This window comes from Etheostoma spectabile, chromosome 13, assembly GCF_008692095.1.
Source record: "Etheostoma spectabile isolate EspeVRDwgs_2016 chromosome 13, UIUC_Espe_1.0, whole genome shotgun sequence".
NCBI lineage: Eukaryota > Metazoa > Chordata > Actinopteri > Perciformes > Percidae > Etheostoma > Etheostoma spectabile.
This window is the reverse complement of record NC_045745.1, coordinates 13,968,145-13,990,303: the sequence shown is the minus strand read 5'-3', so window position 1 is coordinate 13,990,303 and position 22,159 is coordinate 13,968,145. Positions and strand designations below refer to the sequence as shown.

The 22,159-nt window shown below is 39.5% G+C and overlaps 1 protein-coding gene across 2 annotated transcripts in view; it reads left to right on the top strand.

The window, feature by feature from the left end:
• Positions 1-22,159, top strand: part of gtf2ird1 (GTF2I repeat domain containing 1) — a 38,610-nt gene that overhangs the window by 7,172 nt on the left and 9,279 nt on the right. For both annotated transcript variants that reach the window (XM_032533879.1, XM_032533878.1), the window contains exons 2-16: positions 100-229; positions 1,802-1,943; positions 3,712-3,888; positions 4,179-4,362; positions 6,681-7,000; positions 7,812-7,907; positions 9,848-9,931; positions 10,657-10,840; positions 13,181-13,206; positions 14,507-14,633; positions 15,522-15,565; positions 15,843-15,923; positions 17,175-17,318; positions 20,143-20,196; positions 20,724-20,804. In XM_032533879.1, the coding sequence (XP_032389770.1) occupies positions 104-229; positions 1,802-1,943; positions 3,712-3,888; positions 4,179-4,362; positions 6,681-7,000; positions 7,812-7,907; positions 9,848-9,931; positions 10,657-10,840; positions 13,181-13,206; positions 14,507-14,633; positions 15,522-15,565; positions 15,843-15,923; positions 17,175-17,318; positions 20,143-20,196; positions 20,724-20,804 (1,870 nt within the window). In that variant the 5' untranslated portion in view covers positions 100-103. The remainder of the gene's footprint in view (positions 1-99; positions 230-1,801; positions 1,944-3,711; positions 3,889-4,178; positions 4,363-6,680; positions 7,001-7,811; positions 7,908-9,847; positions 9,932-10,656; positions 10,841-13,180; positions 13,207-14,506; positions 14,634-15,521; positions 15,566-15,842; positions 15,924-17,174; positions 17,319-20,142; positions 20,197-20,723; positions 20,805-22,159) is intronic.

Genomic DNA, 22,159 nt, shown 5'->3' with positions numbered 1-22,159 from the left:
CACTGCTGCAATGTGTACATGAATGCATGCTCATGTACAGATTTTGTCTATGTGGCACTGTGGCTTCCTGCATAAACTGTAGTCGTCTCGTCCCTGCAGAGGCATGGCTCAGATGAAGAAGCTGGCATGTGATGGCATCAGGACAAACTCCCGGGGGGACTCGCAGGCCCCGCTGGTGTCCGCCAGACAGGAGATCCTCACCAGCCTGGTGTCCGCCCTCGACTCAGTGGTATGTCTCAGATTAAGCCTCGTCATATTCTGTGGTGTCAAGATTTTTGACTGCTCTTGGCAAATTTTGAATATCCACCCTCAAACATGTTTCTAAACAGCTCCATTGCATTTATGAACCAGTTTCGTGGTGGCATGTTCTTGTTGATGGGAATAAACATTAGGGCTGCACGATATGACCTAAAATCACAATGAATTGCACATTACGTCAAATAACTATAAATGAACAATCTTTTTTTTTTTGATTGGACGAAGGACACTGCGTTTTTTTAGTTTTTTTCATACATTTTTAAAAAACGTCTTTTGCATGATAAAAATGTATATAGCCTATACAATCTATTTCTTAACGACTAATGAACTTGTTAGTCCTAACTTTGAAGCAGCAAGCGTTTTAAGCTCCTCTTTTTTCTGCTTGTGGAGAGCTACGACACATGAAACTATATTGATGAGGACCAGCCAGTTAAATCGGCCGTCCAAGAGGATACCATGCAGACACACAGCTGACAACCTGCAGGTGGAGACATACATTACATTACATGTCTTTTTTTTTAGCTGACGCTTTTTATCGAAAGCGACTTACAGCTGATTTCCACCAGCTCCGGGACAGTGGCGGAGTCAATAGGTTTCCATTAAAGTCAATGTGTGTCTTTTCACTGTCGGAAACGTGTCCCAGCTGCGTCCCAGCTCTGGCGATCCGCAGCCCTCCGGAGCAGATACGCAGAGCTTCTACTTGTGCTGGATGCCGGAGAGCTCCGCAGCAATTCAGCACAGGGCGGATTGTGCGGGACAGAAAGTAAAGCACAGAAACAAAATAAAACATCTGGTTAATTTTCAAAATAAAATACACCGTGCTCATGGCAGATCATATTTCCCTGCACTACACTTTGAAAATGTCATAATGGGCGGAGACAGGCCTGATTTCAACAGGTCAGAGGTTTTGTGGTTCTGTTTATAGAAACTACATCCTGTTATATCGCACAATCCTACGTGAATTCGCGAGCTCTCGTGGGTCTTTGTGACTTCAGCTGTCAGTCACAGCCGCAGCCGTTCTGCACCAAATCCGGAGCAAGTGGGTATACATTGGCAGGGTTAGCCTACTCTGGATGTATCGTGGGCTAAACCGTATATCCTTGTCACTGGGTCACAAGCCAACGCATTAAGAGATTGTTGTAGCAACCAATGTAATAACAATTTATAAAGCACATTTCATGAAACCCACGGGCACTTTACGCAGGTATAGGGGGACAACGGAAATGAAAATAGTAGGCCAACACAAACACGGACTGAAAATAAATTAAAACCAGGCGCTAAATGGAAGGAGGACGTAATTTAATGTAGGATACTGCCTACAACCACATCGCAAATAGTAAAATTATTTTATGAGTGAAATAGACATAGATACCTGAGGGCAATTTCGGGATGGTTTTTGAATCATTTTCGAACTTTAAGCATCTTGTTTTATCAGAAGAGAATCTGCATGCAACTCTTGTAGTTCCTGGGTTTTCTCAACAAACTCTTGAGTTGCAGATGTCTTCCATGGAGTTGATGCTAATAACTTTGTATTGTTTTGCAGTGCATGGCGATGTCTAAGCTCAATGCTGAGGTGGCGTGTGTCACCGTACACGAGGACAGCGTGATTGCTGTTGGCACAGAGAAGGGCAGAGTGTTCCTCAACTCCAGGAGGGAAATCCAAACAGACTTCTACAAGTATTGCCGTAAGTTTGCTCTCCTGTGAAATTCTGTATCTTTCCACTATTCATTTCTTGATAGAGCATTGATCAATCTTATCATAGCCACAGCTGTGAGGGAGTTACAAAAAATGCACTTGTGTGAGGCTTGTCAATGTAGGATTTGGCAGTTTTGTAATCAAACAAATGCAGATTCAGTTAAAAAGCTTCAGTAACTGCAGCAGCTTGCGGTTTTTCCTCAATGTCGGATTACTTTGTAGTTGCAGTTTCACACATTTTATCACACATTATATCACATAACGGTTTAGTAACAAACTGTCTTGTCACATCTCATTTGGCAAAAACATTTGATGTGTTACGTTTGGAACATAACAGACATCAAAATTAAGTGTCAAGGGTTTTTATTTTTGCCATTTGCTGAAGTACAACTTACAGGCGCATTGGAATACTTGTGCGGATCACTCAGTCAGTAAAAAAACACTCATAATTAAAAAATACACAGCAGATAAAACAGTCCACATGCTAATAAATAACAATAAGTACAATAAATACAGAGAGATCACTCCTTACAACTCTTGTTCTTTTTTTAACAGTAAGTGTGTGAGAAGCTTGTTTAGGAAGAGACAGATTTAAGTTAATGTCGCAGTTTGTCAAACAGAGGTTAAAATCAAGGTAAATGGACTGCACTTATATGACTATTTTCTTCCTTCAATGTACAAAGCTCTTTACAATTTGCCTCTCACTCACCCATTACGCTTACACACAGATGGTGACTGAGCTGCCTTGGGAAAAATGATTTCAGTATACCTCTTTCCCAAATTGTAAATCTTCATTTCCTATAAACAAACTAGTATGTAAGTTTGTAAGTTGAGCCATATTTCAGAAATAAGCGTTGGGACATTAAGCTCCGCCTTTTGACCTTGATAGCTGAAGTAGAACAGCAAATATTATTCTCAGACTCAACAATGTTCCTCTACAAATAACACCAATATGAGGGCTCGGGAACTCCCATCACACAGTGTAATTTTATCATGCGTGTTATTCAAACTGAAATTAGTTTTTCCTGCCAGTTACAGGGAACAGGAGCTCCAGTTTGCTCTGTTTAGTAAGGTAATAGAATAGAAATGAACCATGTTTAGGTTTCTGGTAGTTGTATAGCATAGTAGCAGTAATACATTTTAAGCATTACCTTTTTTTCCTCAGTGCCCATGCACATTGGTAATTTCTTAGTAGTTAACATGCCATTAACTACTTTAAACTATTTCTAGTCACTGTTCCATTAGATTTTATTTTGACTGTCGTTGCCACTATTCATTACACCCCCAACCGGCCCCATCAGACACCTCCTACCAAGAGCCTGGGTCTGTCCCAGGTTTCTTCCTATAAGGGAGTTAATCCTCGCCACTGTCGCATTAAATGCTTGCTGCTGTGGGAATTATTAGAATTGTTGGGTCCGTGTAAATTATAGAATGTGTTCTAGACCTTCTCTACCTGTAAAGTGTCTTGAAATAACTCTAGTTATGAATTGATACTATAAATAAACTTGAATTAAATTGAATTAACAATTCAGTGTACAAAATTGAATTAACAGGAATAAAGGAGCAGATAAATATACTCTTAAAGTCAAAATACTGACTCTGTTAAGAAAACAAAGCAGTAAGTAAAGCTAAATTGACTTTCTCCAAACTCCAATCGCAGGACACTTGGACATACAAGCAGCAGAAATGTTTTTTGCACTTGTTATTTTAAATGTTTCCAGAATTTGCAAGATGTGACTTTTGTCATTTTTCTTCAGGGGGGCCATGTCTGCAGAATTTGACCACAGCAAATGCCCATACCAAAGACCAGGAAGGCGACCTCAGTAAACTGAGTAAGGATGGTGAGCATGGGAAACCGAGAGCTCCATCAGATGCTCAGTCTAACATCTTTGTTCTGAGGAAGATGGTGGAGGAAGTCTTCACTGTACTTTACAGTAAGGAGTCACCAAGGCAACATGTATTCCTTTTTATGCCATAAAACTCTTACGCTAATTCATGAACCCTATTCATGCCTTAGATCATCCTGAACACTATCTGTATGGGAAAAAGAATCATTAACCTAACTGATCAAAGCAAAGATGTCTCTTACCCGATTCTATCAATTATTATTATTAGTTATCCAAGAGCAAAGCAGACGCTTTTTAATTTAAGGTTTCATTCTGCCAGTTGTTATTTTGTACAAAATATATTCCACAGTACTCACGCTGCCTCATGCAATACACAGGTGAGGCTGTGGGGAAGAGCAGCCTGGTCCCTGTGCCTTATGAGTGGATCCAGAAGGACCCTGGCTGTGTGGTGGCCCACGGTTTGCCTGAGGGAGCCACCCTGAAGAAACCCTCTGAGTATGACACCAAGACACTGATGAAGATTCTGGAGCAGAGCCACCGCATCCAGTTCATAGTCAAAAGGTACGTCTGCAAAGTGAATGTCTGTTGTCTGATATTCTTGAATACACTACTGTTTGAACGCTTGTATAAGATTATAAAAAACAGCTTTTTAACATCTGATTACTCTAGAATTAGTGCTGTCAAACAAATCAAATATTTAACTGCGATTAATAGCGTTCATGTTATAGTTAACTTGCAATTAATCACAAGTTATTAATTTAATTCACCTATTCTAAATGTCCCTTGATTTATTTTTGTCCCATTATTTTTTCTCATTTAATTGCTCTTTTTCAATATGGAAAACTGGATCGGCTTGCTTTGTGCAAATATTTTTTTATTGAAAAACACCATTATCGTATAGTCTATTGTAGTGTTCAATTTCACACGTAACATTCTCACTTGGAGCAAATAATCTCTCACACAATGTAACACCCACCATCAATAAAAGGGTGATAAAAATACTTTGACGAGGGTGTGGGGAATTGGCATCAGCTGTGTGCTTGGCCATCGAGTGGTATTTCAGACTGGACGCTCTGCGATGATAGTTCAGTTCATAACGACAAAACACACAGATCACTTTGGTCTTGTCAATGGAACCCTTTGGCAACTTTTAAAAAGTAAGCTTTCCATTCAGAATCTTATTGGCATCTATTTTGGTGTCTTGTGCTGGCCATCTGCTCAAAACGTAACGTTACTACTCTTTGGCCGGCTCGCAAGCCCAAACAAGTGTGTACAGCGTGCCTGTTGTTTTGTTTCCGGTCTAGCTAGATCCGGTGTGGTGTTGTAGTTTTTCTAATGTTACTAGTTGTTGCAACAACATGTGGAAAAAACTACAAAGTATACTAGGCCAAAAAGAACGTTAATCTCGCTATAAAAAAAATTGACGCCGTTAAAATGTGTTTGTGCCGTTAATAACGCATTTAACTGACAGCACTTGCTAGAATGTGGAAAATAAAGAAGTTTGGCATTTCAGCTTAGCCTCTAATGCTTTGCAGAATAGATGCCAGTGTATAACAGATAGCACTTAGCTGTCCTGGCTTTTTTTTGTAGCTCGTTATTGGTAGCAGACAAGCTGGCGTGTATTAGTGAGAGATAGACGGTTTTAATTTAGCTGTGGCAAAAACACACCGGGGTTACATGCTAATTACATGTTTGGAGTAAGAAACATTTTGACTTGTTGGTGCCAATGCAGAGTGATCCAGCAACAAAGTTGAATCTGGCTGGACTTTCAAGTGAACAAGCTGTTATGTCTTTATGAACAAAGCCTGAGCCTGGGTAGTGGTACTTGTCTTGTCAAAAACCATAAGCTTATAAACAGAATATAATTAACAGGTGAGAGCACGGAAAGTGTTGGAATGTCATGCTGGGATAAATGGTGTGGACTTTGAGTCTACTGCCAGCCAGAATGCTCTGATTATATGTAGTTTATGGCAAGAGTTTTGGTACGATTGAAATATGAGTCATAAGTCACGCTATAAAATTAAGTCAGGCTGGTCATCAGATTGTGCCTCAAGACTGAGCACAACATTTTTTAACTGATACGAAGTGAACACCTCATAAAAGCAACGTTGCATCACATTTGAGGAACAGTTTGAGAACGCAATTCACTGTCGTCAATATGGACAGCTGTACAGTTAGCAGTTAGCGGTTATGGTTACTTTAACAAAAAGTAAAGCTTTGTGTCCATCAGGAAAAATTTCTCCATAAAATATGAACCAGTGTCACCAAAATCAGTGACCTAGTGGTGTAAAGTGTTGCACACTCCTCCATACATAGTGCAAGAACACGCGACCGGTGCGCGGGGGAATGACAGAGGCACCATTAATTTGAACAGTTATTGGCTTCCTTTTAGTTTTGCCTACTCTGTTTTGGGGCATAACAGTTGTTTAAAAACACTCTTCTTTGTGTTTACTCCATTAACAACAACTTTTACATGCCTTTGCAAGTGATTGTAGCTTAACTGTGTCTACAACTCTATTATGAAATTTGAATATTCAAATTTCAGACTCAAATTTGTGTTTGGTCTGTTTGCCACTTTTTCCTGGAAAAGCACATAACTAGAGGTAGGGAGAACAAAACAGTAAAGTAAGGGGAAAGGTATAGAGTTAAAATACAAAATAAACCACATCTCATTGCATTTATCTTTTAATCACTTCACAGGGGATGTTGGAACAGATAAATTGGTCCTACTCAAAATGAGTTGTTGCTGCAGTAAATGTTGATATAAGCCAAGAAGCACTTGGCAAGTGATGCAGTTTGCAAACAAAAAGCTTGATGTCATGCTGTGATGTATGGAACCCTCTTAATTACTTTCTTCTTGATTTTGTGTCTGCGTGCAGGCCATCAGAAGATTTGTCTCGAGAAGCCAAGTCCAGCACTGATGTCAATCACAACTCTTCCACCGCCGCGATGACACCGAGCAGCCATGGCCCAGGGAAGACTGCTGGCCAGGTAGTCACGTCATCAAGTCCCGCCTCTTCCAGCAACTCTGTTTTGTCAAACTTCCTGTACGGCATGCCCATGTCCTCCAAACCTCACCCGGATGGCAAGCTCGATTTTAAACCCATGTCCCTCCTCAACCTGGGCAAGGACAGACTGGCCAACTGGACAACAGGGACGGACAAGATAAGCACGTCTGTCAAGGACTGTGCAAACAATGGTAAGATGCGTGGTGGCCGGGTTGGCTCAGTGGATAGAGCAGGCACACAAATGCAGGGATATTTATGCCTTGATGCAGAGGTCAAGGGTTTGAATCTGACCTGTGAGGATTTCATGTGTCTTCCCCCTCTCTCTTTCTCTAGCTGTCCTATCAAATAAAGCCTGAAAAGCCCCAAAAATAATATTAAAAAAAGATGTACATGTGTGGAGTGGGGTTTTTTTAACAGTGGAAGATGATTTTGGGTGGGTGTTCCACAATCACAGCATTAACAGTGAATACTTGTTATTGTAAAGCAGCCGAACACTCACTCTTTCTCAGATAATAGTGGGTGCTTTTGAAAAGATTGCTTTTACGATTAGGCAACATTCAAGATTCATATAGCATTCACAACTATGATCATGTTGATAATGAGAAGTAAAATCTTTATATAAAAGTGCTTCATGCTATGCTCCCAGTGTGCCTAGAAAAGTGGTACATTTTCAGTGGGCTTTAAAGTCTGATTATTATACCACACACTATTTCATTCAAAGCAGCACTTCACTTTTATAGCACATTTTCCTGTTATACTCATATTTTTAAATGACTCACTCAACTCACAGCCACCAGTAGTCAGGTGGACTAATGTAGAAATGCAGAAAGCACTGCAAACAAGACCCAAACAGAATGATTTCATTCTTTATCCTTGTGCTTTTGCATTTTGACAGTTGTTTAGATCATTTAGCCTAGTAACGATCTGGGTACTAATTGAACATCTCTGACTGAAATGAAAGTGAATTGAACTGACTAGATCTAATTTGTCTTGCACTTTCAGACGAGACAACAAGATTACCTGGTGAGCAGGGTCAGAGCCCTCCTGGCATCCACATCTCCAAGAGGCTACTCTTCTCCATAGTGCATGAAAAATCAGGTAAGGATGAAGATATTACCTAGAAGATAAACTGTAGGCAGTTGGCCTTATTTTGAATGCATTCTTTAGAGACAAGTTAGACAGACTGAGCAAGTTCACCCCCATCAGCCAACAATTGTATATTTAGATAACTGAGATAAATTGATTGACAGGTTATTTTCTCCTTACTTTAAAAGTCATCACTAAAGAGCAGCGTTTCAATTATATTGAAAGATGTCAACGATTTTAACTGCACAATCCCTATAGTTCCAAATATTTCCCTTAGCTTTCCTTTTAATAAGCTTCAAAGTTAAATGTCAGTGGTTCTCGTGCTTGCAACCATTAACACGTTATCATGTAATTTTGTTCTGTACAAAAACAAAAGTGTAACATTGGTGGACTTTAGCTTGTAGGAGGATTTTGTGCCCTTTGGACAGCTTTCTATTTACAGACATGAGAGGGGTATCAACATTGTAATCTATCTCTCAGTAAGAAAGACAAAATGTGGATCAGTTCCTTTCAAAAGTGTACAATGAGATTTGAAAACCATATAGTCTAAAGTGTGACACTTTTTTAATGTTATATGGTGTTCGGTCTTTAACTATATGTACATGTAGAGCATTATTATAATTTGGTATTAACTTATCACAGAAATATTTGTATTGGCGTTTACGTCGGCTGTTAAGTATTAAGAACTTGCTGCGCAGAAAGAAATGTTTTAGGTAGTTCATGATCTGTGCCACCAAAATAGTTGGTCCTCCAACAAGTATTTTTCAACTGTAAAGTTCAGCTCACAGTGTCTTGATCACAATTCTTAATAATTAAATTTAAGGAGTCTTTATCAAAAAAGAATGTAGGATTTCTTATTTTCTACCCTCAAATATTGATAGCAGAATTAGCCTCAAGAATTCCGCAGCTATAATATGTTGTCAGAAAAGAATATTCTAAAAATTGATAGGAGTTGAAATTTTTACTTTTTTTACTTTTTACTTTTATTCTTGTGTTTTATCTGTTTTTATTTTTTAAATTGTTTTTATTTAACGCACTTTGAATTGCCCTGTTGCTGAAATGTGCTGCCTTGCCTTGCCTTGAAATCTCCTATCCCAGTTGTGGTCCTGTGCCCTGCTTGGATATGCAGGCTCATACAGTAGCTATTGTTTACTGAACAAATGCTAAATTATACTAAACCTGAACCACTAAGAGCCAAACTACTAAGACGTCAAGAGTTATTCTATAAGAAGATTGCACTTATTTCCCAAGTTGACATTGAGTAGATGGAAAAGATACATTTTAGATCTTTGACACATGAAACAGCTCATTTGCATGGTAAAGCTCTTATAAACTTTAAAGGGACCATATTATGAAAAAAAATCACTTTTTCTGAGATTTGGGGGGTTGTTTTGTGTCTCTGGGGCTTCCACACGCATACAAACTTGGGAAAAAAAACATCAGTGCTGTTTTGAGTGAGATACAGGTTTCTGAATGTCCTCGGGCTTCATCTCCGGGTGAGCCATTCATCATCTGCACGGCTTTCTACAGAACTAGCCAAGACGAGATGGCTAACCATAGCACATGCAAGCGCTAGCATGCTATTTCGTTTTCAATGGCAAAACACTGCTACCACACACACTAGTTCACCATAACCTACAAAAGACCTACTTCCATGTCCCTGTTCTTCAGGTATTCCACAAGTGCCCCTCGTTTAGAAGAAGTCTCCCAGCTAATCCTGTCTTGGACTGACCAAAGTTGGAGAAAGAGTTTTCTAGCTGATGTGTGACTCCCAACAAAGATAGTATAGAAGTAAGATGTCTCACTCTGTAGACCTAAACACACAGGGTGAAAACGGGATCTGCAGCAATGTTCAGGAGAACAAAAATATGGTGTAATAAAAGAAGTGGGTTTCTGTTTCATTTTACATAAAGCATTGACCAGAGTTGTTTCTTTTACTTCTTGTCTCGCAGAAAAATGGGATTCTTTCATTCGGGAAACTGAAGACATCAACACGTTGAGAGAGTGTGTTCAGATCTTGTTCAACAGCAGATACGGTAAGGAAAGGCTCTCTCTCTTCTCTTTTGATTTTGTATGGGCCTCAGTATAACACATAGGCAGCAATTGTCAAAGGTATCCCTGCCTCCTCAAGTAGTTGTTCATGCACAGTGATGATTCTGCGTGTGTCATGGATGTTGATGGATTGGGGTCAGTGTTTTGGTTTGATCATCTTTTCCTCGGTGATACACAAGACATGTATTTGTAGCCACAGGACACTGTTAATACCTGCAAAAATGTGTGAAGCCTGAGCCAGAGGGAAAAATACAGCTGATTACAAGTTCACTACTTGAAATATTTGCATAGTTTTGTCACTTATTTGTAAGTATTCAAAAGATGCTTGCAAGCAATCCGACTGCAGTGTACTACTTGTTATTCAGTGGTTACTTTGCGTCTACAAGCAGTCTCTACAAATTAAGGAACATTACAGCTCATGGGATCTGTTTCCAGAATTTTCCAAGTCAACAGCACCGATTATCATTCCCTTTAAAGTTTAATTTGTCATTTAGTTGGAATTATGTCCACTTCTGTAAACCTTCACACAGGGTGTTTATTCCACTGGAGGCTGACTTTTCTTAATGTTTGTAGATTAGCAAATTAATAAAAATGAATAAACCACTATTACTTATAGTTAAAGTTTATCTTAAAATATCTAATTGATATTCCTAATAGCATCACATTGCTTTTCTAGAAATCCTGGTTGCTTATTGTGTTTTACCTCCAGCTGAGGCTCTAGGTCTAGATCACATGGTGCCTGTCCCCTACCGCAAAATAGCCTGCGACCCAGGGGCCGTGGAGATCATTGGCATTCCTGACCAGATCCCCTTCAAGAGACCCTGCACCTATGGCGTTCCCAAGCTCAAACGCATCCTTGACGAGCGCCATGGAATCCGCTTCATTGTCAAACGGTAACTAATGCCTCAAAGGGAAACACCACCTAAATTAAGAATCCAATAGGTCATTCCCAGGACATCTTTTTTTTTTAACATGAGCTACTCTCTCTTAAAGCCAAACATCTGTCATATCTTTAAGTATAAAAGTATATCAAGATAATCCGCAGACCTGGTAATGAGCAGTTTGCCTCTAGTTTCTTAACTACATAACTACACTCAGAGCTTACTCATGGACGAGAGGCTCCTGCTCTTTGGCTGAGCTGGTAACTGTTGCTGACGGATACTGCTAGCTCACCTGAAGCTACAGCTCACCTGAGGGGGACACCATAAATGTTTACATCTGAGCACAGGCCTCTTGTTCGTGAGTACTTCCTTCTGTGCTGTGATACGATTGCCAGGTGTAGTTCAGAGAAAGAAATGATTTCTGGTAAGAGACATTGCTCTTGAGTTTTTCAAATGTTTTTTTTGTTGTTGGTTTGAGCCTTGATTGATAAATGTCACTACAAGTAGGAAGATTTGGGGTGAACTGTCCCTTTATGATCAGATGTACTATCTTCTGGATGTTTATTAGCATGCTGTACCTTTTTGGGAAGACATCAATTTAAATTTTATTAAGTCTTATTTAGTCTTAGTTACCCACTTGGCACTTAATTATCGTCCACAAATGTAAAGTATGGAACTGCCTCTGAAACTTTTATTTTGAAGAAATTTTTGATAAGCAGCCACCAAGAAAGCCAGCCTATACCATCTGTCTGTTTAATGTCCGTTTCTTCAGCACACTACCTCCCGCTGACTGGTAAACCATTTCCGTTCATGTCCCAAGTGACTTTCCCTTTCCAGCATATTGCGCTTACGGTTACTCTTCCATCCATTTGTTTGAGATAACACATCTTTTTACCAATCCTGCAGGCAGCTCATTAGCGCTAATAGAATTAGGAAGGATTGAAAATGTGATTGATTCAGAATTACATCACATTTCCATTGTCAGTGAGAAATGTTCCAGATGCAGGCCCTGATGCTTTATTTTTGGCAGGCTCTTTGTCGACAGACTATGTCTATTTGTAAACTAAATGACTGTTAATCAAAATGGTCGTCTGCTCTAATTGGAACCAAAACTTTATTCTCATTAAAAGCTGCAGCCTTGTCTTAATTATGGCCAGATAATATCACATGCAACAACCTAATTTTAAATCCATGTTATGAACAGTTCAATTTCAAAATGATAGGCCAATAGATCAACACTCGCTGTCTTTTGTTAATAATGAATGAATGAATTCAATAGCTTAGTATTCTACACACTAAAAAGGTATGTACAAAGGTATTATTGTAGGCCCAGTTTAATGCCACCCTGAGACCAAACTTATTTACCACACTAGTAGTCTCGCTTTGGGTCTGGTTACCCCACACAGCATTTGGGGGTGGAAGGAAATCGTGCGCTGGTTTAATGGCATTTCTTCAAACTAATCAGAATCGTCATGGGCGGTGCTAAACTCACAGAGCCGTTGCAAAACAGTCGTGTGAGAGAAAATTCAGATTGAACAGATAGTCTAGCTTGGTGTCTCAATTCACCATGCAGAGATCTGAGGAGCAGTTAACCATATTCCTTATAAATCCACCGAATTTAAAATTCCAAAACAAATAAAGCGAAAGGAAACAGAAAATACATGTATCCGGTTTAATTTCTTGCAGAACTGGAGCAATCCCGGAAGTGGAATGCAAAACCTAATGACCACCCCACTAGTGACAAAGAACTGACAACAGCAATGTTGTTTCTCAGTGTGTTGTTCTGTGGTGTTATGAGCTTTGCGTAATTGCTGTAGACACTTGTATTGGTCTTGTTCAGCAGTGATCCCAACATGAAATTAGGTCATCTGGCTTTAATAAGTCAGGTAGTTTATTAATTATAGAGGAAAGTAAAACCCATAACCAGTACTCTTCTTCACCATTTTGCTTTAGTGTCAGAAGATTAATCTTAATCTCAAACAGTTTTACAAATAGAGGCAAATAAACACGACTTAAAGAAATAGTTTTGACTATAGATTAATTATGATCACAGCAGGAGAGAGTTGTCTCGGTAGTTGACAGAGCAGTAGCATGTGGCAGGAGGAGGGGGAAGCACTCCAGAAGTATAGTTCACATCCACAGCGTTATTTTTTTGTCTGAGAGAGTGATAACAAAGAACTGACTCATTTACTTGATTGTTTAATGAGCAGTTAATGTATTTAAAAAGGAGTTAATGATGTGTTCCTTCACATGTGCTGCACAGTGTTTGCATCATGAGTTTTGCCCTGAGAGCAGCTGAAACACTCTTTGATCTCTGTGACTAACGGCCCATTTTCCTTTTTTATATTCCAGAATGTTTGATGAAAGGATTTTCACTGGTAAGAGTGTGATTAATATTGTTTTTTGTTTCAATACCATTTTCTCATGCATATGAGCTGTGATTTGGTTATGGATTTATTAATGAACCACTGCTGATCTTTTTCGTAATGACTTATCACACCACTGTCTCTAATTAGAATTGAAAATGTTCCAGTCTTTGTAGAATTGCGAGGTTTCTGTTTGGTACAATCATGGCAGCGAGCTAGGAGGAGAGATGTCATTATAGTTTACCAACCTTTTCTAGACTAAATGTTATGCCTTCATATACTGAACAAAGTTATAAACGCAACACTTTTGTTTTTGCCCCCATTTTTCATGAGCTGAACTCAAAGATCTAAGACTTTTTCTATGTACACAAAGGCTTATTTCTCTCAAATATTGTTCACAAATCCAAAAACCAGTCAGGATCTGGTGTTTGGGTTAGGGTTAGGGTTCATCCCCCTCTCTCTCTATATCGCTCGCTCTCAAACTCAACCTCAACCTGACTGCAGTCCGTCGTCGTAACCGACTTGAGCAGGCAAATGTTAACATTTGATGGCGTCTGGCACTTTGGAAGGTGTTCTCTTCACGGAGGAACCCTAACCCTAACACCAGATGTTGACTGGTTTTGCACACCTGTGCAATAATCATGCTGTCTAGTCAGCACTTTGATATGCCACACCTGTGAGGTGGATGGATTATCTCGGCAAAGGGGAAGTGCTCACTGACACAGATTTAGACAGATTTGTGAATAATATTTGAGAGAAATAAGCCTTAGAAAAGTCTTTGATCTTTGAGTTAAGCTCATGAAAAATGGGGGTAAAAACAAAAGTGTTGGGTGTATAATTTGTTTAGTATACACTGTATATATAAATATATAATAATAATAAAATAAAAATAAAAAATAAAATAAACATTTTCACAGGCTAAATTCATCATATAAGTAGCATACACTGTGTCTATATTGCAGGATATAGCCCTCAGTTTCCAGCTAATTATGTAGCTGAAAGAAGTGCATTATTTTGAGACAATTTGCCTCATTGCCTAAGTGTAGCCTGCATTTTCATTTAAATGAAAAATGACCTACACCTTTGCAAAGGGAACTTTGGGCAAAATGTAATTATTTTTGGTAGGATTCTATGTGTGCTTGAGCCAGGTATTTAGCTAAACAAAATCCATCAGAAGCTTTACAATTAATTACAGTAACTGGCTAACAGGAAATGGCTCTGTCACATCTTTATTTATATATTTACACCCCACAGATGTTCTTTGCTAATGGGATGCAGTGTTTGTTTATCTTCTGTGTCTTGTTTGTTGAAGCTGCTGGCAAGATTGCAAGAGAGGAGGGCAAGCATGACCTGGGCTCCATGCCTGAAGACGGCTTCCTTGACAATCTGAGCATCCCGCCCACCACAGCCGAGCTGGTCAGCAATCCTCACAGCAGCAGGTCAGAGCATAGCCACACACAAATTAAGCATTAGCTTGCAGACTTTGTTTATAATGTGGAAACATGAGATAGCGGCATGGGCCAAATTATATTGCATTTAATACCGACACTATTCATAGTGTGGACTGAATTAAACAGTTTAAATATACTGTTTTATGAAATTAATCATGGACAATTCTACCGTGACACCACTAGCTTTTTTTAGTGTGTGTATATATATATATATATATATATATATATATATATATATATATATATATATATATATATATATACACACACACATATATCCGTGTGTGTGTGTCTGTGTGTCTGTGTGTGCAGTTTTGTGTCCCAAATTCCATATGGCCACGCCAAGACCCGCTCCACGAAGAAACTCACTTTGTTGGTGTTTACCATTGACCTTGAGTGGTAAAGGTTGGATAGGGATAGAGTTAAAGTTAGAGTTACGTTACGGGAAATTTGAGACACTAAATTGGACTATTATATAATATATATTTGGGACACTAAATTGCACTAATATATATAATATATATTTGGGACACTAAATTGCACGTATATTAATTATATATATATATATATATATATATATATATATATATATATATATATATAAATCAACTGAGGGATGCATTTTTATAAAATCAGTGCAAGTAACCTCAAATTTAATCTGAGTAGTTGTCATATCACCTTTGGTGCTTAGTTTACTTGGTTTTTCAGATGAAAATTTAAGCCAAATCTGCACAATTTCTCAACTCTTTTATCCTATGTGTCTTCATACAGTAAGTAGCCAGTGTTGAGCCCATGAGCAATTCTGTATGTATTTTTAATAAATCGGTTTTGTAATTTGGTACTAGTCACCTGAGTGTGTTTCATCTAATCTCACAGATCAGCAAGTGCATGCGTGAGTCCCTTGGCTGACTGTGAAGCAGGTATGTGCAAATAATAGCATTTATGCGTTATTAAAACTTTTTCTTAAGATTTTTGTCTGAAGTAACAAAAGATTCAAGCCCCAAGTATCAAATTAAAAGAGTTAAAGCAATGTAAACGGTCCTTGGAAGTCTCTCAAGAAAATGTCCCATCATGTTTTACAGTTCATTCAGTTCAAACACATTCTATTACCTACTTAAATGTGTTTAACACAGCCATAAAACACAGTGCCAAACACTGATAGGAACTCATGCAGAATAAACTGTTCAATCCCTGCAGGTCCTTCAGGAGATTGCATTCCTTTGAAAAGGATTAAAACAGAGCCTCCAGATGGGGAAATCATTCAAGTAACAGTGCCAGGTAGGTATGCACTTAGGTGTGCAGCTATTAGTTTTAAAAATTGTTCACTTAAATTATAAACACAATATCCAAAGATGTAGTTTACATAGATTATCACAGACATATCACAGGTGTGTAATACAGTGCCACTAGTCCAAAAGGTAAAAATATAATGTCCTCTGCAAGACTATGGTGTATTAGACTTCTGCTGAGAGCCACAGTTGCAGTTTGTACCCCATCGGTGGCAGCTTGGCGAATAAAAAAGCAGGAAAGACGACGACACACTCAAAAGCATACTTGGACAGGCCACACAAGTTGTTAAATAGTACACTGCTACAAAAATTCAAGGTCCAGTTAGTCTTAGTATTCAAATGTTGACAAATTAGTCTTTCATATGTAACATTTTAATTCTCTTGGCGATTCAGCTTGGCGATACAACAGTCTGAACTCCGCTTTAACTAGCTTGGTTTGCCTGCCACATTAGCAGCTAGACAAGCATTATAACGTGTGTTACAAAGTGACGCAAAATGATGCACGTTTGTCATGGAAGTAAAGGCTGGACTACAATAAAGCTGTTTTGAGCAGTTCATGAACAGTGTTTTCTGTCGGAGATGGTAACTCCTTTTGGGGTGGCCTTTTTACTTTGTAAACCTATTACGTGCACAAAATATACTGTGTATATAACACAATACAAGAAAGGGCAAAAGCCAAAAAGCGCAAGATGAGCTTTAACCATTTTACTACTGCATCTGCTGCAACCAGAACCAAAACGTTTCAAAAGAATGGTTGATTCTACTTGTTGGTTTAACGTTAATATCCAAGCCCTCATCGGTGTTAGAGAAGAAGCTGACGATCAGTTGAGCTCTCTGTTTTTTAAGTCAATGACGTATACAGGTATCTTAAAAAAAAAGTGGAAACACAAGCAGAACCCAGAACCAAAAGCCTAACCGGTTCTTACAAAGTTCAGGTTACAGGAAGCTCCAGGCCCCATGATGTCGGAGCTTGGTGCCAGGTTTATGGTTACGGAACATTATGTTTCACTTTTACGGATGAGGACTAACTGATTGTTTTGGCAAATATGTGTTAGGTGAACTTCCCCGATATCTTTCCTGAAATTTTACAATGAGATACGTTATCTTTCACGCAGTCAATGAAACAACACTGGGTTGGTTCTGTGTCATAACTACTAGCTAAAATATATATCAAAATGTGACAGGAAATACCAGCAACCAGAAATTTCCTGTTTATAGTGAAAAACTTTGTCTTCCTCAGATGCTGGTACAAGTGGGGAGGAGCCCAGCGAGTCTGTGGCCGAGCCGGTCGCTGTTGCAGCGTGTCCAGCCACAGCCTCGCCCTCTGCTCCCTCTGCTTCCTCTGCTTCCTCTGCTCCCCATCACCAAATGGAAAACCACGCAGGTAACCTCAGCCCCCACCTCCATTTCATCAACCTCCTTCTCACCGCAGCCCCTGGAATGACCGCTCCACCCACAGCCCTTACAGCCACCGTGGTGCCACCCAGCACCCACCACTGCCACCCCACACTCTTGGCTGTTTATTAGGGAGCTAAAAAAAAGCTGCCACACGTATGAAAACACTTTTCTCAGATACTTTTTTCTTCCACTCTGCCACTTCCCCATGACCAAACTGCTCCAGCCACTAGTAGTTACAACCCCAACCCTAAGAATCCCTACTCCCTAACTCTTGGCCTACTGTAGCTTGTCTCTTCTCCCAGTCTTACAAATACTAGCTCTCATCTGTGAAAGGCACCATGTATCAGCTGCAGCTGTTTGACTCATTCTGACTTTTACTTTAAGTCTCTGAGTGACCTTTGTCATTATGTCAGTTTTGTAATCTGAAACTTTTATCTTTTGGTCATTTTTGCCCTTTAAGTTAACACTGATGCATTGTGCATATTAACAGATTTTGAGTTATATTTTCCTGTAGTCCTACTGCCCAGTATAATTCAAAATAGTTAATGTATTAGAGAGACAGAACTGCTCCTTAAAGATCCTTCCTATTCTCCCAAATCATACCTCTATCTAACATGGAACTGTTCGTCTAAAACAAAAGTCACTAGAGTAAGGTTAACAAGACATTTGAGTAGACTGCTCACTCTTTCTCAACCACACCACATTTATCAAGTGTTATTAAACATGGTTTGCAGTGATTTATTTATTCATTTTTCACCGTAAAGGACTGGTTCACCCAAATTACAAACATATTGTCTTAGCTATCTCTACTGGTATCTAGCCAAGCAGATACTTTTGATTTTATTTGTCTAAGTTTTGAGATTCAGCTGTCACTGAGATTACTATCAATGCTGTAAACACCACAACCAAAATTCTGTTCAACTTCATTATATTATAAGTCTTTTAGACTTAGACTTAGACTTAGACTTAGACTTAGACTTCTCTTTATTGATCCTTTGGGATGACTCCCGCAGGAAATTGAAAGTTCCAGCAGCAGTTTTTAGCAAGAACAAAGAAATAAAAAATAGATAAAAAGACAGTATAAAGACAACAAAATCAACAGAATACCAATAAAAATAATAACAACAATAAGAACATTTGTCAAATAAACAAAGAAAAGACCATAAATTATTTGCTCTGATTTTTGTAAACTGCTCCTTTAAGGTGTACTGTGCAAAACATGCATTCAACAATGGTGAAAGGATGGCAGCGTAAAAGTCATTGGGTTGTTGGGATACTTCACAAGTACTGTGTGTGTATAGAACTCCTAATTAGAAAATGAGTTCAGCACAAAAATCCCTGCAAGATAAATGAAAATTTAAACATGTTAATGTGTTTTTTGTAAACCTAAATTAACATATAAATGAGGCAGTTTGATTGCAGTGCCGTAACAACGCTACAGAGAATGAAGAGTCTACTCAATGTGATCTTGAGCATTAGGCATTCAATGCTTTCAGGAGGCGTTTTGTTTTATTTTGTTGATTTGATTTGATTGTGCTTTGTTTAAGTTTTCTTTTCTTTCACAAATGACCACTAAAGGAGAGAAAATAAAGGTAAGTGCAGCAAATGTCACATTTAGAATGATTTGCTGTTACACAATTCTTTTATTTAAGTATTCATTTGTTGCTGTTTTGCATCTTGTAGTCAAGTAAAACAGATGTGGGATTTTGCCTAGATCTGCATACAGTACAAGAGGTTTCACACAGAAGAACTCCTTCTATCATGCTTCTGCCGTGTTGGTCGCTGTGGACTTACTATCTAAAAGCTATTTAAAGCCCCTTATCCACCGCAGGAACTTTACCCAGGAATGTACATGCAACCTTTTGAGGAACTCATTGCGTTTTGACTACAGGGACCAGGGTCTAGATTAAGTTCCAGAGACATTTTCCTTGCACATTTTACATCCCAAAAAGTATCTGCTCGGGGAAGTAGTACTTTAAGAAAGTACAAAGACTTTCGGGGTGGGGTTTGCAGGGATGACCGTCACTGATTGGTCAAACACACATTCATAAACAAGGAAATGTATTCTCATATTGATTTAGGACATACATTTCTCTTTGTTTGATTACATTAAAAGTAAATTTGCAACTTTGCAAAACAATTATTCAATATGATCATGATGAATCCCACTAAAAGATGTCCAATAATATTGAACTATGGAAGCTGTATAATGTAACTTGCTTCTGTTATTTTGTCCATCTCCAGTATATACAAATAGACATGAGCTTTTAATAAACTGTTTCACAAATGTAATAATTAAGCCGCCTACACATGATCCGCGGTAAAACTGCTCCGCTCGGGCCGTTCTGTTGTTTTCCTATGTGGAGTGCGGTGCCGCACAACTAGGCGCAGCACTGGCGTCGTGCACCTGCTGTGCTTAAACTTTACATTATTTCAACTTAGACCTTGTTGTCGCTGACCATTCAACGTGCAACTGATTTCAGAACGTGTACCTCTGCTCTGTGCCCTACCTCGCATTTTTGACTCAGACCATGAGTAGGCGGCTTTACTGCAAAAATTGCTTGGGAATGCTTTAGTCAAAGCATTACCAAACCCCACTTACCACACTGTTAATTCAAACTGACTCTTGTGCGGTAAAGTCAATGAAAATGTTTTTTTTTTTAGCTTAGTTAACAGTGAACCATTAAGATATTAAAACCTTTAGTTTTGTCTTTCAATTTTTTACCTGGATATACAGCATATACTTGAGTTCTTTTTTCTTTGAAGAAGCTGTATGTTCTCCCTCCTCATGTTTTTCTTTCGTCTTGCAGCTGAAGCTGTGTCACCCAGCGCGGCCTCCCAGAGCATCAGAAGGTCCTCTGAAGGTACTCACTTATTCAGTATTCAGTTTTGATGAATCCAGTGCACCGGGTGCCAAATATTATCTTGTTGGAGAAGCAGACTGGAAAGCTGCAGACTTTTGACCCAGAAAGGCCCCTACAGATAAGCCAAAGATAGCTCTAACTAACTAAACAATATGAATGTTATTTTTGTAATTTAAAAAAAATCTTGCTTAGACTGCAATTTCTAACTTTTATTTATGGCCAAACTGATATTATATGCATTTACTTCAGGTGCAGCACAGTTCATTTGTGGCCTTTAGTCACATTCACCTTAAAAAACGATTTAGTTTTTTAGCCCCATTTTTTGCTAATGTCCATGTGTTATGGTCTCCAAGGATTAATACACCACAAAGTCAGTTTTTAATTACCAGGTTAGTGTAGGGCAGGAGGAATTTATCAAGGGGAGAAGTAGTAATTTTCACAGGTGGCACTAACCGTGCTGCCCTCATGTAATAATTCTCTTTTAATGCTGTTGGTGTAAATGCTTTTCATATTTTTGACTCATTCAGCAGGGAGTTTGGTGGAGGACATTGGTGAAATGATTCTTCAGCTTCGGAGACAAGTGGAGAGCCTTTTCGACATTAAATACGGTAAGCTACCTGTAGTGGCGGAACTTAACCCTCATTCAGTAAGTTCTACTTTATTTATCCTTAGAAAGGAAATTTAGTGTGCAACAGGATATCTAAAAAAACAAACACATACACAGAAAAAAGCACCACCAGATGCCAACAATATTGTAAACACAGGACACACCTCAACACATCAATGGAGACACTCCTTCCCCCAAAACTAATCAGAATGGACAGAATCCAATCGGACAGTCCACAGGTCAGTATGTCATAATGAACAATGACAGGGATAAATTAATGAATAAACCTATACCATATAAAGTTTTCATAAGATGTCACTCAAGTGAATTCAGGTTCGTAATAGCCACAGGAATAAAAGAATCCCTGGCCCGTGTAGTTCTTAACATAGGTAGCCTAAAACGGCGACCTTAGGGGAGCAGATTAAAGTCCCCAAAGAGTGGGTGATCATCCATCCATCCATCCATCCATCTTCATCCGCTTATCCGGTATCGGGTCCGCGGGGGGGCAGCAGCTCCAGTAGGACCCCAAACTTCCCTTTCCCGAGCCACATCAACCAGCTCCGACGTGGGGATCCCAGGCGTTCCCAGGCCAGGTTAGAATATAATCTCTCCACCTAGTCCTGGGTCTTCCCCAGGCCTCCTCCCAGCTGGACGTGCCTGGAACACCTCCCTAGGGGCGCCCAGGAGGCATCCTTACCAGATCCCGAACCACCTCAACTGCTCCTTTCGACGCGAAGGAGCAGCGCTCTACTCCGAGCTCCTCTCATGACTGAGCTTCTCACCCTACTCTAGGGAGACGCCAGCCACCCTCCCGAGGAAACCCATTTCGGCCGCTGTACCCTGGATCTCGTTCTTTCGGTCATGACCCAGCCTTCATGACCATAGGGAGGGGTAGGAACGAAATTGCCCGGTAGATCGAGAGCTTTGCCTTCTGGCTCAGCTCTCTTTTCGTCACAACGGTGCGATAAACAGAATGTAATACCGCACCAGCTCTCCGATTCTCCGACCAATCTCACGCTCCATGGTCCCCTCACTCGCGAACAAGACCCAAGGTACTTAAACTCCTTCACTTGGGGTAAGGACTCACTCCCCACCCGAATGGGTGATCATGGCAGTTTAAAATCTGGTTAGCCTTACCCCTGACCCGTTTATCATATATGTGTTGCGGCTGTGGTAGCTGTACCCCAACCACCTTAGACGCTACGTTTACCAGCTTTTTTAGCTTAAGCTTGTTGGTAATCCAAAGACCACTGTACCACACCACAATACAAAATGTCAGGACTGAGTTGATAAAACACTGGTAAAATAAAGTCATCAGAGTCCTGCACACGCTGAATGATTTCATCTTCCTCAAAA